At 42.2% G+C, this 18,636-nt stretch overlaps 1 protein-coding gene and 1 non-coding gene across 3 annotated transcripts in view; both read left to right on the top strand.

The window, feature by feature from the left end:
• Arfgef2 (ARF guanine nucleotide exchange factor 2) overlaps positions 1-18,636 on the top strand; it is an 89,484-nt gene extending 70,848 nt beyond the window's left edge. For both annotated transcript variants that reach the window (XM_071609006.1, XM_027946399.2), the window contains exons 32-39: positions 2,190-2,328; positions 2,438-2,492; positions 3,927-4,041; positions 7,328-7,458; positions 10,377-10,545; positions 11,925-12,063; positions 13,796-13,913; positions 15,019-18,636. In XM_071609006.1, coding sequence (XP_071465107.1) covers positions 2,190-2,328; positions 2,438-2,492; positions 3,927-4,041; positions 7,328-7,458; positions 10,377-10,545; positions 11,925-12,063; positions 13,796-13,913; positions 15,019-15,195 — 1,043 coding nt within the window. In that variant the 3' untranslated portion in view covers positions 15,196-18,636. The remainder of the gene's footprint in view (positions 1-2,189; positions 2,329-2,437; positions 2,493-3,926; positions 4,042-7,327; positions 7,459-10,376; positions 10,546-11,924; positions 12,064-13,795; positions 13,914-15,018) is intronic.
• Positions 2,556-2,662, top strand: LOC114101478 (U6 spliceosomal RNA). The gene has a single exon (XR_003584331.1). It is a non-coding gene; the product is annotated as a U6 spliceosomal RNA (small nuclear RNA).

Raw genomic sequence — 18,636 nt, 5'->3', positions numbered from 1 at the left:
AGGTATCGTTTTACATAGTCCTCATGAGAGGTTACTTTTTTCAGTACATAAAAGCGTGGGTGTAATGCCAAGGAATCCAGTGAACAATATAATTTGGTGAAAATGTATGTTTTTAAATTTAATTAGAACATAAAACAGTCCTCTCAAGCAGTTTGTAAAGCACTTAAAATGTGATGTAGTTATTGCATTTTTAAAAATGTACCTTTAGCTAGGGGTGGGGGTCATGCATACCTGTAATCCCAATGGCTTGGGAGATTGGGGCAAGTGGACCATGAGTTCAAAGCCAGCCTCAGCAACTTTTCGAGACCCTAAGCAACTCAGCGAGACCCTATCTCAAAAATAAAAAAATAAGGGGCTGGGGTTGTAGCTTAGTGGTTGAGGGGTTGTAGCTTAGTGGTTGAGCGCTTGCCTTGCATGCGTGAGGCACTGAATTCGATCATCAGCACCACATAAAATAATTAAATAAAATAGATATTTTTAAAAATAAATAAAAAAATAAGGGCTGGAGATATAGCTCAGTTGGTAGAGTATTTGCCTTGCATGCTCAAGGCCCTGGGTTCAATCCCCAGCACCACAAAAATAAATAAATAAAATTAAAAGGTCTGGGGATGTGTTTAGTGGTTAAACATCCCTAGGTTCAAACCCTGGTACCAAAAAAAAAAAAAAAAAAGCAAATTTACATATTAGTAAATTTAAAATTTTATGTTTGAAATTTTCTGTATTAAAATAACTTTTTAAAATGCACATTTGTTGCATCTACACATTCTGGAAAGAAGTGCTTTGAAACAGATTGTTATTGAAGGAAAATGAAATATCTTGTATAATATGATGATTATGTTTTGATTTTCTATTTGTAATTTTACTAATTTGCTTGAGGACTGGTGAAGAAATATACATTAAAGAAGCTTTTTAACTTTGGAGTCAAGATCAACAGCCTGCATCAGTAAACTTTTTTTTTTTTTTTTTGGTCTGAGTAGTTGTGTGTTTTAATGTGTATCATAAAAAGAAGACCTGAATTCTATAGATAATTTTGGTATAGGGCAAGGCTAAATTTAGAAGGCTTTCAAAAAGTGACTCAAATTTTAAATACGTGACAAAAAACAGTGGAGTGTGTGTGTGTGTGTGTGTGTGTGTGTGTGTGTGTGTGTTAGGGCCTTGCCAAGTTGCTGAGGCTGGCCTTGAATTTGCAGTCTTCCTCCCTTAGCCCACCTAGGCATGTGCCACTGCGCCCAGTTTAATGGATACTATTTAGATGACAAAAATTGGAGATGTTGTGTGTAAGTGACTGAGTTTTCAGAAACACTGGTCGACTGTGTTCCATCTTATGGTGAAGGGTGTGTTACTGGGGATTGAACCCAAAGGTACTTTACCATTGAATAACTCCCCCAGCCCATTTTTATTTTGATACAGGATCTCACTAAGTTGCTGAGGCTAGCCTCAAACTTGTTATTTTCCTGCCTCAGACCCCTGAGTCTCTGGGATGCAGGTGTGTGCTACGCACCTGGCTGTTCCATTTTCTTTTACTATTTTCCATATGTGAGTCAGTTAAAGTGACAAGATTGCTTTCTTCTATTCCTAGCAATAAAACTATGATAAGTCAAGCTGGGCACAATGGTCACTCCTTGGGAGTCTCAGGCAGGAGAATTGTGAGTTTGAAGCCAACCCTGACAACCTAGTAAGATCCTGTCTCAACATAAAATTCAAAAAGGGATGGGGATATAGCTCAAAGATAGAGAACTTGGTTAGCATACATGAGGCCCTGGGTTCAAACCCCAGTATCACACAAACAAACAAAAAAAAACTATGATAAATCATTTTACCTCCCCCCCCCACCCGCACCAGTTCCTCAGTATTGGGGATTCAAACCAGGGCGCTCTACCACTGGGCTACATACATTCCCAGCCCATTTTTATTTTAAGACAGGGTGTTGCTAAGTTACTTAGGGCTTCAGCCTCCCAAGTTACTGGGTTTATAGGTGTGCACCATCATGCCCGGCTTAAATCATTTTATATCTTCGTAGCATAATTAAGCTATAAAACTTTTAATGCTCTCTATAGCATTGTTTCATTAATTAAAATCCTACAAACCCTCCAGCTGCAGTCTCTTACTTCACTATAAAAAGCATCTGGGACCTGGTTGGCATCCAAACAGCAGTTCAAGTGTAATGACAGATAATATTTATTTTGTAGATAATGAACAGTTGGCTCGATCAGGTACGAATTGCTTAGAAAACTTAGTAATTTCCAATGGGGAAAAATTCAGTCCTGACGTCTGGGATGAAACATGCACCTGTATGTTGGATATTTTCAAAACCACCATCCCACATGTGTAAGTGTTGATGCAGTTGCTACACTTTATTTCACACACTCGGTTGGTGTCGTAAAGCTCCTCGTTTCCTTTGAGGTTGACCATTTTCCATCTCTTCCATTCCCTTCAGTTTGCTGACATGGAAACCTGCAGGAATGGAGGAAGACACATCAGAAAAACATTTGGTAGGATTTTGTTGTTGTTGGTATCTTTTCCTTCTTCTTATTTCTTAAAAAAATAGGAAAGTAGTGCTCGCCCTGGCAACACAGATACTGAAAGTTGGAATGATACAGTGAAGATTAGCATGGCCCCATGCAAGGATCATATGCAAATTCATAAAGTGTTCCATATTTCAAAAATGAAGAAGAGGAAAGTATTTTAAAAAATAAGTCTTCTAACCCAACAAAAAGTACAGGTTAGGGCTGAGGTTGCGCTTACTGGTAGAGCACTTGCCTAGTATGTAGAAGGCCCAACACTGAAGAAAGCACAACTTACATTTCTGGTTTTATCTTTGGGTGTCTGTGCACTATGCACACCTAATAGACCCACACACAATTGCAAGGGATCACTAGGCACACAACATTAATAACATTGGGAGCATTTTTCTATGTTCTTCGAGAATAGTCTTTTCAATGGCTGCATGTTGTCATAATTCCTTGATTTTCCCTAAAAAGATGGACTCTGGGTAACTTCTTATGTTTCACTGTTACGAATAGCACCTTGGCGCTGGATTGTGGCTCAGCGGTAGAGTGCTCACCTAGCACGTGTGAGGCCCTGGGTTCGATCCTCAGCACCTTGTAAAAAATAAAATAAAATAAAGGTATTGTGTCCATCTACAACTGCAAAATAAATATTTAAATAAATAAATAAATAGCTCCTTGGTGTGACTAGCCTTGCTTATTGCCCTTCTAAATTAATAGTGCTTTTCTTGCCACCAAAGAAAATAGTAGTTCTTGCTTTTTATGTGAGACTACAAAGACAGGATATTTTTCTTTACTGGGCAGTTGTGGGGGGTAAAAATTGAATTAACGGGGCTGGGGTTGTGACACAGTGGTAGAGCGCTTGCCTTGATTGTGTGACGCACTGGATTCGATTCTCAGCACTGCATATAAATAAAGAATAAAGGTCCATCAACAACTAAATAGATAATTAATTTTTTTTAAAAATTGACTTATTAACTTTTATTCCCAGATAACTGATAAAATTCCCATAGATTTTAAAAGGCATTTAGGATGCAATGACTTAAAAGTGAAGCATACTATTTTAACATTTTCTGTTTTTTAAATTCTTTTCTGCTGTCAAAACACAACACAGAACAAAACCTAGCTAGTGTTCACTAAGTTTTGAATTTGAGCATATTGGAAATTTGTCCCACTTGTTACGTCACAGTGTGTAGCGAAGTGTCCTGAATTAGAACAGGAAAACGTGAAACTTCAGTGGCAGGGGGCACAGTTGAGTCTCCACTTCCGGCAGCCTTGAGGAGTCTGGGTGAAACATGCAGCATAATTCATTTGTCCAGAAGGCACTGAAATTCAGGCCAGGCCTCCAGTGTCAGAAACTCACATCTGCCCAGGTAGGAAGAGAAGTGAACCCGGTGCTTTTCTCTGGTTTACCTGTAGGATGTGGACCTGGACCGCCAGTCTTTAAGCAGCATAGATAAAAATGCCTCAGAGCGAGGCCAGAGCCAGCTCTCCAACCCGACTGACGACAGCTGGAAGGGCAGACCATACGCAAGTAAGGCCCTTCCCATGTTGGTTTGTTTTCATTTGTTCTTTATTTGAAGCAGGTAACACATTTGTGTGATTCAGAAATTTAAACAGGGTAAACCTCTTTCCCCGTTAGGCCTTCACCTTGGAAAACCATTTAAAAGGAACCATGTTGGGATGGCAGTACTGTCACTTAGGAACTGCTTCATAGCAGTCCCCTCCGGGGTCCAATGGTGGATGACCTGTGCCCTTCCCCGTGTTGGCAGTGCTGCCAGTTTCTCATGTGCCTTCTGCGGTCATTTTATTCACATGCCAAAAAGTATATACACATATACATTGGCCCATGCCCATAGGTGCCCATCTGAATTCTTCTCTCCTGCTTATGCAAATCATGAAATACATGAATTATTCTGTTTTTGCTTTAATATACTTTAGAGCTCGTTCAAAATCAGTACTTAAAAGAGTTTTTACTGTTGTTATTCTGGTATGTAGGTGTGTCTATTAAATTAGATCCCTAATAGTGGACATTTATATTATTATTGTTTCATTTATAGTTTTTTCTGTTACAAATAATACTGCTTTGCTTATTAGTTTATATAGTAAATTCTTAGAATTGTAGGGTTAGTGGATAAGCATGTTTGTCATTTTGATAGGTATTTCTAGATTGCCATTCATTAAGGCTATACCTGCTTACATTATCTTTGTGAATACCTGGATTTACAATTTTTTAATTATGATTGAAATAAGAGTGGGTTTTTTAATATGTTTTTGAACCACTTCTAGCCAGGCATGTTGGCTCATGCCTGTAGTTTCAGCAGCTGAGGAGGCTGTGGCAAGTTCAAGGCCAGCCTGGGCAACTGTGTGAGCCTAGTGATAGAGCACCCCTTGGTTTAGTCTCCAATACCACTTAAAAAAAAAAAAAAAAGACATTTCTTTTTCTGTTCATCTTTGCTCATTTTGTAGTGGAGTGGTTGTTAATCCTTAGTGGTTTGGAGGAACTCCTTTTTCTGCATACACATTTTGAAATTACTTTAGGCAATTTGTCTCTCTTAATGTTACAGCTTATGATGTATTTTACTGTATCTTATTTTTAAAAATAGTATCAACAGCTCTGAAGACAGTGACAGTGTGCCGGGCACTGTGCCCTGTTTCCTATGTGTGTCTCATTTAATCCTTACACTAGCCTTGGAAGAGTGAACCAGGATTTAGATAATGTGACTTGCCAACGTGAAGTACTCGGACACCCTTTGGCATTGTGAGGAAGCAGAACTTTTAAAGCATTCTGCTGGTCTTTTCGAGGCTGCATGCCCCATATTTTGTCTTCATAGTGGTCCTTCCCCATCCTTATCACACCAGGCTATAGGTGATGACATTGAAGTTAATTTCTGAAGCAGCACACAATACAAAAGCAGCATGTGGTCACTGTTCTCTTCTAAGGTTTTCCTTTAGAGTAAAGTAGTCACCTTTGAAAACCATTTAAAAGGCACCGTGTTGGGATGGCAGTACTGTCACTTAGGAACTGCTTCATAGCAGTCCCCTCCGGGGTCCAATGGTGGATGGCCTATCTCATGGTCAGCTCCAGATGAAGTGGTGAGTTTTTGGGTGGAGCCAGGTAGGCCTGTCTTTCACAGGACAGCCATTGTCAATGCAGCAAGATGTCTGCACGTGTTGGGGGGCGGGGCTGAGACTCAAGCCCCACCTCCTGTGCAGGGAATGGGCATTTTGTTCTCACTCCCATCTCGGGCTCCCTTCTGGGTGTGAGCTCAGGTAGGTGAAATTTTGCACTGTTCATATTTTCTTCCTTTTTAACATCTGTAGTTTCACCATATATATATATATAAATAAAGTTAAAACATTTTTCCCTTAAGCCGGGCACAGTGGCACTCACCTGTAATCCCAGCAACTTGGGAGGCTAAGGCAGGAGGATCACAGGTTCAAAGCCAGCCTCACAATTTAATGAGATCCTCAGCAACTTCGTGAGACCCCATTTCAAAAGAAAAAAGGATTGAGGATGTAGCTCAGAGGTAAAGCACCCCTGAGTTCAATAGCCAATACAAAAAAAAAAAAAAAACCCACTTTTTTTTTGTTGTTATTTTCTTTTACACTATTAGAGAATGAACTAGGGCCTTGTACATGCTAGGCAAGCACTGTACCACTGAGCTACATCCCCAGCCTCTCAGAAGTTAAAACATTCTGCAAGGAGAATTGTTATGTTTAAGTAATTTCATAATCACTGTCAAAAACTTGAAAACAGCTTAGCCATCTTGTTTTCTTTCACGTAAACTTTTAACTTTTCCCATATTCTGATTCTATAACAATAAGTGAGAAGGAACCCTTGCTTTTACTGTAGTCAAGTCAACCAACACTTGGGAAGATCTCTACATAGGATACCCTTGATCCCCAGGCAATCGAGAACGCAAAGATGAGTGGTCAGAGTCTAGTCAGTAGGCAGAAACTGCACTGCTGATTTGAACAGGGGAGATTCAGAATGGAGAATTATTGACTAGTCAAGGTTGCTAACCACTCCAGGTGGTGAAAGTTGTGAAGTATACAGAAGTAGAAAGTGCAGCCACACACACCGTAATCCCAGCAGCTCAGGGGGATCACGAGATCAAAGCCAGCCTCAGCAGCGGCAAGGCCCTAAGCAACTCAGTGAGACCCTGTCTCTAAATAAAAACAAAATAGGGCTGGGGGTGTGGCTCAGTGGTCAAGGGCCCCTGAGTTCAAACCCTGGTAACCACCTCCCCCCACCAAAAAAATAAATAGAAAGTGCAGAAAAAGCTGCTCCTGCTTCTAGTTGGACAGAAAGTGATCCAGAAACTAAAAACTCAGAAGAGCTGTCCCCATACCTGTGCAGAGCTAAGGTTTTGTCCTCAAAAGAGGCTAGTCACTGCAGGGACCTGAAACCCATGTGATCAGGGCACAATCCAAAGCTGCTCATAGGGGTGGCCCCGGGGTGATAGAAACTTGCTGGAGGACACACAGCCTGCAGAGCTAATTGCCTCCTCTTCTTCAGGTCTTTGCTCAGGGACCACGTCTTAGAGGGAGATTTGAAGCTATTGAAACTTCTGCTTATTTAAACTTGCAGCCTGGCCCTGCTGCTTCCTACCGCCTCTCCCTCACAGTATCATTTGATGCTCTTTTTCACCTTAAATCTTACCTGTCAGTCAGTGCTGTGGGAGCTGGGGGTTTGTCCACTTCATTCATTGCTGGCCACCGCCTCAAGAATTATGCCAGGCACATGGTGGGACTGCCGTGCTGACTGCTCGTGTGGTTTGGGCTGGGTCTTTATTACTCTTCACCATCTGATGTAGATCAGAAGCTGTTTGCCAGTCTCCTCATCAAGTGTGTGGTCCAGCTGGAACTGATTCAGACCATTGACAACATTGTGTTCTACCCCGCCACCAGCAAGAAGGAGGACGCCGAGCACATGGTCGCTGCCCAGGTAACACCGCGGCCCTGGGCACACTGTCCCTGGGGTTGCTCAGGGGCAGTGGCGTGCTGGAGCAGCCTGGCTGGCTATCCATCAGCCTTCCCACCCCCATACCCCTCATCTCTTTCCAGGCCTACATTCAAAAATGTCCTATCGGTCACTTGAAATTGGCCATAATGGAACTTATTGACACCACAGATACCAGCAAACACTTCTTTTTTTATGCCCCTAAAGCCTGTTTACCAGCATATCTCTGCCTAGTTGCCACCCCTACTTAGGTGCTTACAGGAAAGTGTTACTTGTCATTATTCTGTACCTTTGGTATACAGTTTCACCATAAATAATTGAGAGGGAAGATTTGTACATAAAGATCCCAGTTTTTCCTTCAGAAAGTGTGTTTCTGTTTTGTATATGCAGCTTTCTCTATAGAAGGGACTCTTGAAACAGGAGGAGAGTCCAGAAGTTGGACAGTAACCTCATGCCATGGGACATTATACCTTAACGTCCTCAGGGGCAGTAGACCCTGTGACTGGGGAGGTGGGCAGGGTGGAGATGGTGGGCCACACAAGTTCCTAGACCAGGCAGAGCAGCAGCCACCTCCCGGTCTGCCCTGTTGCCACAGAGGAGGGGGCAGCTGCTGTACCACAGGCCCTCCACACCCAGGTCGGCCCTTTTTTAGGTGTATAATCCCATGTTTTTTGCATATTTACAAGTTGTACAGACATTGCCACTGTCTGATTTGAGGATATTTTGATCGCTGTAAGAAGAGATGCTGTGCACACCAGCAGTCCTGGCCAGTCCCTCTCCTTCCAGCCCCTGCTTGGCTGCTTTCTGTCTCGATAGATTTGCCTCTTCTGGACTTTCAGAACCATACAATCTGTGTCTGGCTTCCTACTTGGCAGAATGTTTCTGGGTTCATTCACGTTACACAGTCTCCATGTATCAGCACCTCATTCTTTTATGTCTGGCTGGGCACCAACCTTCCGTGTCTGTGCCACCTTTTGCTCATCGACTCATCAGTTAATAGACCTCTGGGTGGATTCCACTGTGGTTGTTGCAAATGGTACCATCACGAGCACTGTGCACAAGTTCTCGAAGGACACGTGTGTCTTAGGTATATCCTGAGTGCAGGTGTCTGGCCATGTTCTTTGCCTTTTTGAGAAATTGCCAGTTTGCTGTGCCAGCAACCACACCGTTTACATCACCACCAGCAGTGTGTGAGGGTCTGTTTTTCCACATCCCCTCGGTGGTGGTTGTCTCCCTTTTAAAGTTATGACCAGGGGCTGGGGGTGTGGCTCAAGCGGTAGCACGCTCACCTGGCATGCGTGCGGCCCAGGTTCGATCCTCAGCACCACATACAAACAAAGATGTTGTGTCCGCCGAAAACGAAAAAATAAATGTTAAAAATTCTCTCTCTCTCTCTCTCAAAAAAAAAAACAACAAAGTTATGACCAGAGCCGTCCTGGTGCATGTGGAATGGTGTCTCATTGTGGATGATTGGCATTGCCCTAATGACTAATGATGTCGGGCAACTTATGTGGTCATCTCTGTATCTTTGAAAATGTCTACTCAAATCCTTTGCTCATTTTTAAACTTACCTCCTGTTGATTTTAAGTTTTTATATATGCTAACATAATAGTCCCTTGTCAGGTGTGTGATTTGCAACTATTTTCTCCCATTTCATGTGTTGTCTTTTCAATTTCTGGTGTCCTTTGAAGCACAAAAGTCTTTCACCTTATCTATTTTTCTTTAGTCCCTTGTGCTTTGGTGTCAGTTCTAAGAAAGCATTGCCTAATCAGAGTCACACTTGAGGCTGTGTTCTAAGACTTTTACAACTTTGGCTCTTTTAGATCTCTGATGCATTTAGCTTATCCTTGCTAATCACGGCAAGGATCCAGCTTTCTTCATCTGTGATGTTCAGTTGTCTCAACACCATTTATTGAAATGTCTGTTCTTTCCCCAGTGAATTTTCTTGGCACTTGGGTTAGAAACCACTTGATCTATAAACTGTAAGGTTTTGCTCCTGGCCTCTCCATCTGTTCTGTGGGTGCACCCCTGTCTGTATGCCCGTGCCATACTGTCCTGATTGCTGTTGCTTCCAAGTGAGTTTGCAGGTTGGGGAATGTGAGCTCTCATGTAGTGGTGGTCTTTTTCAAGATTGTTTTGGCTGTGCTGGGTCACTTGCACTTTCATATGAATTTTAGAATCAGCTTGTCAGTGTCTGCAATGGAATCATCTGGGATCTCGATAAGGATTACATTGAACCTAACAGATCAGTTTGGGAAGTATTACACAGTCCATTTTTGTGACTCCTGGCTTATAAGGAAGATGGGTTTGTTTCTAGAAATATCAAGAAATTATAAAAAAAAACCACCCTAATTATGTCTCAGATTTTAGGCAACATGTTCAATAAAATTTTTGAGCATTTCATCCATGTTTTGTAGTTTTTTTCTTTCACAGTTGAAAAATACAGTCATCGAGCTTACTGGTTATATATCATCTGACTGAAGGTCAGGATGTCCCTTGGATTTGCTTACCAGTTTCTATCTTTTGGTTACTGTGCTTTGAAACGCAAGCCTTTTTGTATATTTATTACACTTTTATTTTCTTATTTTTCACTTTCTTCATGCAATGAAAAAATACAACACTGTAGTGAAATATCTAGAGACACAACACCGCTGGTCATTCAATAAAGGCAGTACTGAAAAAACCAAAAAATTGGCCAGCCAGTCACCCATCACTCAGTAGCACAGGACATGCCTTCGCCTACCTGTGAGCAAGCTTCAGATGGAAATGGTTGGGGCATTGAGGACTAGAGGGCATCTTGCAAGAAGATCACCTTTGGACAGTCCCCACTGCCTTTGTCCACTCTCACTATGTCCAGAACCACTGCATTGACTTCACTGAGTTCTTCTGTCATCTCTCTTCAGCAAGACACACTGGATGCAGATATCCACATCGCCACGGAGGATCAGGGCATGTACAAGTACATGTCTTCCCAGCACCTCTTCAAGCTCTTGGACTGCTTGCAGGAGTCCCATTCATTCTCAAAGGCCTTCAACTCCAACTATGAGCAGCGGACTGTCTTGTGGCGAGCAGGTGAGGCCACGCTGGTTACCAAATTAAAACATTAAAGCCTTCCAGATATTTCTGGTATTTTAAATGTAGCTCAAATAATTTAGATATTTTTATGTTAGATATTGGGTAGATTTCATCCCAGTACCAAAACACTGCCTGGCACATGATAGATTCTCAGGAAGTATTTGATGGAAAAACAAAATGAAAGTTGGAGAATTTAATTGCTCTTGGTGGTCATAAATTTTACATTAAAAGTTGATTATGACATGGGCTGGGGCTGTAGCTCAGTGGCAGAGCACTTGCCTAGCATGCATTAGGTACTGGGTTTGATCCTCAGCACCACATAAAAATAAACAAATAAAATAAAGGCATTCTGTCCATCTACACCAAAAAAAATTTTTAAATAGTTATGATATGAAAAGTGTGGTGTCTTAAGAAACAGTATTCATACAGTTTTCTGAGGCTTTAGAGTTTCTCTCTAAATCTTGCCTCCAAAAATAAACGCATAAATCCCAGGGTAAAATATATATATATATATATAATTTGTTGATAGACCTTTATTTTATTTATATATTTATATGTGGTGCTGAGAATCGAACTCAGTACCTCACACATGCCAGGCAAGTGCACTACCACCAAGCCCCAGCCCCAGCCCCTAAATATATATATTAAACCCATTGCCCCCCCCCGCCCCCCGTGGTGAGATTCTCATTTTTTTGAATAGTCTCATTATTTGCACAAAAGTGACACTTTTTTTGGGTAATATTACCATTACTTAAAATTTCCCCAAATGGCTATTTTAATCCACAATTAAGGAGTGTCATTCTAAAATATCCAGGTGTTTTATGTCTTAGTCTGTAATGAGGTTTTGCTTTTAAGACTGGTGTGCACGTGTCTCTTTGGCAGATTGGTATTACTTTGTTTAGAAAACTGTTTTTTGGGGTTTTTTAAACATTTTTGTCTTTTAGTTGTGGGTAGATACAATACCTTTATTTTATTTTTATGTGGTGCTGAGGATCGAGCCCAGGGCCTCACACATGCTATGCGAGCGCTCTTTCTCTGAGCCCCAGCCCCAGCCCTAGAAAACTCCTCTTATATGTGCTTTAGTGGGGCGGGGGCAGGGGCGTGGATCTTGCAACTTAGAAAAATGCTAGAGTTCTTCCAAGCTGTTACACTTGAAGAAGTAGCCAATGGTTTTACCATCAAACAAGCAAGGCAGGGTATTCCTACAGAGGACGACTTCTGGAGAGTCGTGACTGCTTTCATCCAAGATCACACCTGAGCTACACTGAGGCCATGGGATGCTTCAGTATTTCCTAAAGGGAATAGCTGACCGGCGCTCACAGGATTCTCAGCATTGCCTTTTGTTTACACTGCTTATATGACTGTCTGATCTCTAGGTTTTAAGGGCAAGTCAAAACCTAACCTTCTCAAACAAGAAACCAGCAGCCTGGCCTGTTGTCTGAGGATCCTGTTTCGGATGTATGTCGATGAGAACCGCAGGGATTCCTGGGGTGAAATACAGCAGCGACTTTTAACGTAAGAAGATTGATTTCCCATTGCATTTGTATCTGTCATGTACAGAACACATGACACAGCACTGTGAATTGAAGAGCAGGGGAAAGATACCTATAGGCTGGTGTTCCCACACTCTGTCCTTCTGTTGGTGTCCTGAAGAGAGGTCAGGGCCTCCCCTGTTTCACTCACAGACCTCCCTCAGGCACAGAATCATGAGCAACAAGAAGCTCTGCAGGCAGGAATGAGTTCCCGACTCTGGCTGGAGCCCTTTAGCCTTGGCCAGGTCAGTGCCCTCTTGGGACTAGGTCCTCTTTAGAGTTGTTGTCAGCCCACATCCCATCATTCCTCCTTTCCAAGAAAAATGAATCACATGGATACCAGGAGATGCCTAGTCGTTCAATGTAGATATGCACCTGTGGGGAGACAGTGGCACCCCAGAGAAAAAAGCCCAGACAGAAAAGTACAGTTTTGTAACCCACTTCCTGTCCATCAGCAAAATGATGATGTCTGCGCCTCTTTGAACCCAAGGCCTTGTGCATGCAAAGCATACTCCACTGCCGGACACCCCCTGGCTCACAGCCTCACTTTGCCTCTTTAAGATTTAAAAATGATGACGTGAAGCACTGGAACCACAGGGTCGGTGATGCCCACAGTCCAATGCACAGCTGGTGGGGGTGCACAGTGACATGATCTTTCTGAAAAGCAGTGGGATTATATACCAAGAGCCCTAAAATGTTTACTCTCCTTGATTCAGTAGTTCTATTATTATAGAATCTCTTTATTTTAGAAATATGAACCAGGATTCCCACAGAGAATACTTACTGTAGGTGTAATTTAGGAAAAAAATTTAAACAATGGAATGAATAACTAAATTACAGTATAACCTCTGATGGGATACTTACAGCCAGTAAAAGTGAAATTTCTCAGGACTAGGGAAGAAGCTCAGTGGTAGAGCACTTGCCCAGCATGCATGAGGCCCTAGGTTCGATCCCTAGCACCAGACCCAAGGGAAAAAACAAACAAACAGAAGTATGCCAAAATATTGTCATATATCCCTTAGAATGACAGAACTTTTTTTCTGTTTTATAATTTTTTGCTCCTGTCTAACTTTATGCATTTCCCAACTGTCTTACAATGAGAGTACCAACTAATAAGCTATTGCTGAAAAAAGAATTAATTAAAGAAAACACTATTGGTTCATTTCTTAAATCAAATCCAAAAGAGAATTACCTATATAGGCTCATAAAAGTTTCCCTAAAGGAGATAAAGGGTCTTAATTTTCATTAAAAAAAAAAAAAAAAAAAGAGAGAGGGTCTGTTCTCGTGGACACCAAACACTGGTCAAACTAGCTAATAAAGTGGATTCAAGCCATGACGGGGTTTTCTACTTCTAACATGCTAAAAAAGAAAAAAAAACTATATGTGCTTTGAGAGGAAAGACAATCATGTAATAAACTAGGAATAATCAGTTCTTGTACTTATTGCGCTACAAGCATTGCCGGATCCCAGCCCTTGCCGGGTGCCAGCCAGAGCTGAGCTGTTTCTTGACAGGTATCTGTTCATCCCTGCAGCAACCCCTTGGGTTTGGTACAGTCACTTTCTCCCAGTTTGCAGCTGAAGAAACTAGGACTCAGTGATTTGCCCCTGAGGGCACAGCCAGAGTGGGTGCTCAGGGAACACTCATTGCAGGCACTGGGGGGTCCTCCCAGCCGAGAGATGCTAACCAGGTGTGCGCCTCTCCTTTCTCACTCCAGTGTGTGCAGCGAAGCGCTGGCCTATTTCATCACGGTGAATTCTGAAAGCCATCGGGAGGCCTGGACAAGCCTCCTGTTGTTACTTCTGACCAAGACCCTCAAAATAAATGATGAAAAGGTACAATAAACAAGTGAACTTGATAGCTCCTCTAGGATGGGAAGTTTGGGAGGCTTTGGGGCTTTTTTTGTTTTGTGTGGTACTGGGGATTGAACCTAGGGCCACTTTACTACTAAGCCTCATCCACAGCCCTTTTTATTTTGAGACAGGGTCCTACTGAGTTGCTGCTGTGGGCCTCAAACTTGCCATCCTCCTGCCTCAGCCTCCCAAGCGTCTGGGGTTATGGGTGTGCACCACTGTACCTGGCTGGGTGGCTTTTCATTCCGAATTGAAGTTGCTGTTTTCTGAATTCTCCCAGTAATGGCTACATAACCAACACCATTCTAGATGCACTGAGGGGAAATTAACTCATTACAAACCATTGATGCCTTCAGACAGAAGGGCTTTTTCTCTGGAAGAACCCCAGTTTAGAAAGGCTAAGGTTCAAGTCACACGTATGGCTGTTGGGAACAGCACAGTGATTCTCAGTGCAGGAAGAGAGGGTTCAGATTGTGAGATCTTGGTTTAAACCTAGGAACCTGCTTTACAAAATGACAGGGCTGTTGACTTTTGGTAGCAAAACTATACTAATATAATTAAAAGAAGTTAATTATAAGTGAGACATGGTGGTGCAACCTGTAATCCCAGCAATTTGGGAGGTTGAGATAGGAGGATCACAGGGGTTTGAGACCAGTCGGGGCAATTTAGTGAGGCTCTGTCTCAAATTAAAATAAAAAGCCAGGCATAGTGGTGCAGCTTGTAATCTCAGTGGCTCAGGAGACTGAGGCAGGAGGATTATGGCTTCAAAGCCAGCCTTAGCAACTTACTGAGGCCCTAAACAACTCAGTGAGACCTGTCTCAAAATAAAATACGAAAAAGGGCTGGGGATGTGAGTAGTTGAGTGCCCCTGGGTTCAATTCCTGGTACCAAAAAAGGATACCCAATAGTTAAAATTTAAAAATGCACTCAGTGGTAGAGCAGAGTATCCCTGGATTCAATCCCCAGTACCACAAACTAATAATAATAGTGATTGTTATATTAGTGTTATTAGAGTACTTTTACATCTTTGGTGCAAAAAAAGAAAAAGGCCCTATGTCTAATTTTCTCTCTTCTCTCCCACCTCAAGTTCAAAGCACATGCTTCAATGTACTATCCCTACTTGTGTGAGATTATGCAGTTTGACCTGATCCCTGAGCTCCGAGCAGTTCTGCGAAAGTTCTTCCTACGGATAGGTGTCGTGTATAAAATATGGATCCCGGAAGAGCCATCGCAGGTAGCAGCGACACTGTCACCAGTGTGGTAGCCCTGACCCCTGCAGGCCACTGCTGCAGCTCTGCAGAACATCCGTCAAGCCACCTCTGACTGGCACAGCTTGTGAAGAGTCACACGGAAACAAGGAGCTGCCGCCTTGGGTCTCAGATGGCCTGGAGAAGGATGGCCTCTCTGCTGGCCCTATCAAAGTCCCCAACTAAGGCTTGTGGCATTTCATTAAGTTCTTGTATACCCAGGTAGCACAGTTGGTGGGGATTCTGTTTCGTGGGTCATTCCATTTTACTGATCAAACTGTCAAATCTGTCACTGCAAATGCCATTATTTCCTAGCCAAGTCCCATGACTGGCTGTCAATGTTTTGTCAGAGGAAGTCACTCTCCTTGAAAATACTGAACATAGCTGTATAGGTTCGTGACTATTAGAGAGTATATTAATAAAATTTCTTGTAACGGCTAACGGCCACCTAAAATACGCTGGGTTCTTTGTTGTGTTTGAGTGTGTCAGATAAGTCTGAGTGCTCTTGTCAGTGCCAGTCAGCTGTCGTTTGCTTAGTCTGGGGAAAGGTAGGAGAGGAGGATTGTTTTTATGTTTTGTTTTGTGTCTGAGTGATTTTTTAAAGTATTTTACAAAGAGATATTATTGAAGATTTGATTGAAGGCAGAGTTTATTTAGAATTAAGAGCTTGCAAGGTTAAAAAAAATGTTGTGCCTCGTGGCTCTCTGTTTTAGTAACGTGGGGAGAAAAAGTCTTTAGGGAAAAAGTGAACAATTTAATGAAATGGTTGACCTTCCTTGGTGTAAGTATTTGTGGATGGGTGTTCAGTTAAAGTTTCCAGAATACATTGTCCATCTCACACACACTGAAATCTAATATATGAAGTAGTAATTGACCCAGAGTTCATTTACCTTTGAGTAAACCTTTTATTTTTACCTCAGGAGAGTGAGTGTACTGATGGTTCGTGTTGCTGCCTTGCACGGTCCTCATCAGAGGGACCTTGAGACAGAGGGACAGTAACGGTGCATGAGAAGGGTTGCTGCCATGAGCTTCCTCAGCTGACATCACGGTGGGACCAGAGCAGCTGGGGCCAGCATAGGTGAACTGGGACAGTGGCCGCAGGCGGCAGGCCTGGCACCGGCTGCTCTCCGTGAGGAGCTGCATGCCTTTGCGAGGAGAGCTTCCGGCTCCTGTGTGCGCAGCATGGCAAGGGGGTCGAGCAGCGCCGTGGCAGGGGCAGCGCGCTGCACTGTGAGAAGAGAACTCTGCTCACTCTCGGCCTGGGCAGCGCGGAGTGCAGAAGGGTCTCCAGCGTGGCTGGGGACATTCAGGCTTCCACCTGCACTCTAGTCCTGAAAATCGGGGTGTGTCGATGTCAACTCTGGTGCCTTAGAAGTTAGTTGTTTGGGAATCTTATCTGTAAAATCAGATATTTTTTTCTTTCTAGAGAAGGATTTCTGGTGCTTTTGCTTATTACTAAGAGACCGATTTCTTAAGTTTCTTGTTGTTGTTTTTAACAGCCTTGAGAAATGTCCTGATTTTGGCCGGCAGTACTCTTACCTACTTTTTTCTTTCCCAAAAAGTGTTTTGATTTCTCTACCAAAGAACAAAAGCAGGCTTAGGTTTTCACCTTATTTCCGTCCGTAGGTAGGAGGAGCTGAGCAGTGGAGCAGGGAGGGACTGTGGGAGGTTTGCCTGTGCGGGGAGGCGTGAGCAGCGCGACTGACTGGTCCTGGGATCTGCTGCATCTTGATGCTGCACTTGGAAACCTGCGCCACGCGGTGTTGCTCGTCACAACCTCCGCAAGTCACTTGTCCCCACTGACGTTTGTGCTGAGGTGTAGGTGGGAATCTGTGTGTTTGCTCGTCACTGTGTCCTGCCCACAGCTCCACCCCGACAGGTGGCTTTCCTTTCCTTCTGAGGCTCTCAGGTGGCATTTTGTTTGTCAGAATTTCTCCAGGGTCCTCCTGCCTTCTCTTTAACTTTTGCCTCTCACAGGTTAGGAAATATGTCATTGTGTTTTATGACTTGCTGAAACGTTTAGGCTTGCATTTCTTTTTAATTTAAAAGATTTGGGGGCTGGGGATACAGCTCACTTGTTAGAGTGCTTGCCTTGCGTGCACAAGGCCCTGGGTTCAATCCCCAGCACCACAAGAAAAAAAATTAATTTTCAGAACGAATCCTTTAAATTGTACCAGCAATGGACCTTTTAAAGACTAGATGTAAAACCATTCAGGGTAGTTTTTCTTGTCACTGGACAATGACAAACAGAGGAAATCCCTTACCTCCAGTAACAAGCCATTCAGCCTAAGTTCCTTTCTGTGAATAAGTCTGTCCTCTCGTGGTGAATGTGGCTTGGGCCACACAAACACTAGTGAAAAGGGCGTGTGCAGTCATCAGCATCGGCCAGGATGCTATTAGTATTTAAAAAGTCACGGAGGAGAGCAAAGCATTTCCAAGGCCTTATTTCTTTCTCAGAATGCTTTATTAAGTGTTGGTTATTTGTGCTGGGTCTCTAGAGAAAAGTTTTTGTTATAATACTGCTGCTTGAGCAATTTTGTTTTTCTTCATTGTCTGTTAGGGAAATCACCAGCTTTGGCATCTTAACGACAAACGGTGGATGGTAAATTTTATTTCTAATATGCACCTTTAGTGTCAAGTATACCTTTTCCTTGTACTCTTCATGTACAACCAAAGAACATACATTATAAAAATTGTATAATATTATCTGGAAACAACATTTTCCTCTGACAGGTAACTTTTGTACAAAACGCAAAAACAAACAAATAAAAAAACCAAACCTTTTTTGTTATTCTGTGGTGATTATGGCTCTACGTTTAATAGTCTTTATGGTTATTTCAGTGATCTGCTAATAAATGCAAGTATGGCCCTCGCATCCAGACGTTTGTTGTTATGATGCAAACGGGTATTGGTTTCAATAGAAGCTGGTTCCTTCTGAATTCTGTTTTAGTACCTTTGTTAAGGTAGACACAGCTTGAACTCACACGAAACCCTGGAGTTCTGCTACCAGTAGCTTTGCAGTTTGGAAAACAAAGAAACCAAAACTGAATTATTTTAAAAGAATGAATATATCTGGAAATCCTTGCTCTCAAAAAAATGACACTCATCAAAGGTGTAGTTTTTCTCAGTATTCTAATTTTTTAAAAAAATTATCTGCATATTTACATCAAATATTTCTTTATGTGCAAAATGTATGTTTTACCTCCTTAAAATGCCTAAAAGTTAGTTAATAGCTACTTTGGTTAATCTATACACAATGATTAAGTGCATTTAATATTGGTAATTTAATGAAAAGCATTCCTTGCCCAGTGGATGTATACATTTTTGAAAGAATAAAGCAGAATTATATAATATGAAATGCTATGTAAAGTTTTCTATGTAAAAATATTATGTATAATACTGTTAAAATATCCCATGCTTTGATCAGGTGGTAAATCAATAAAGTTTTAAAAAGTAAA

Source organism: Marmota flaviventris, chromosome 2 (assembly GCF_047511675.1).
Source record: "Marmota flaviventris isolate mMarFla1 chromosome 2, mMarFla1.hap1, whole genome shotgun sequence".
In the NCBI taxonomy this organism is placed as follows: Eukaryota; Metazoa; Chordata; class Mammalia; order Rodentia; family Sciuridae; genus Marmota; species Marmota flaviventris.
This window is presented reverse-complemented; position numbering and strand designations above follow the sequence as displayed.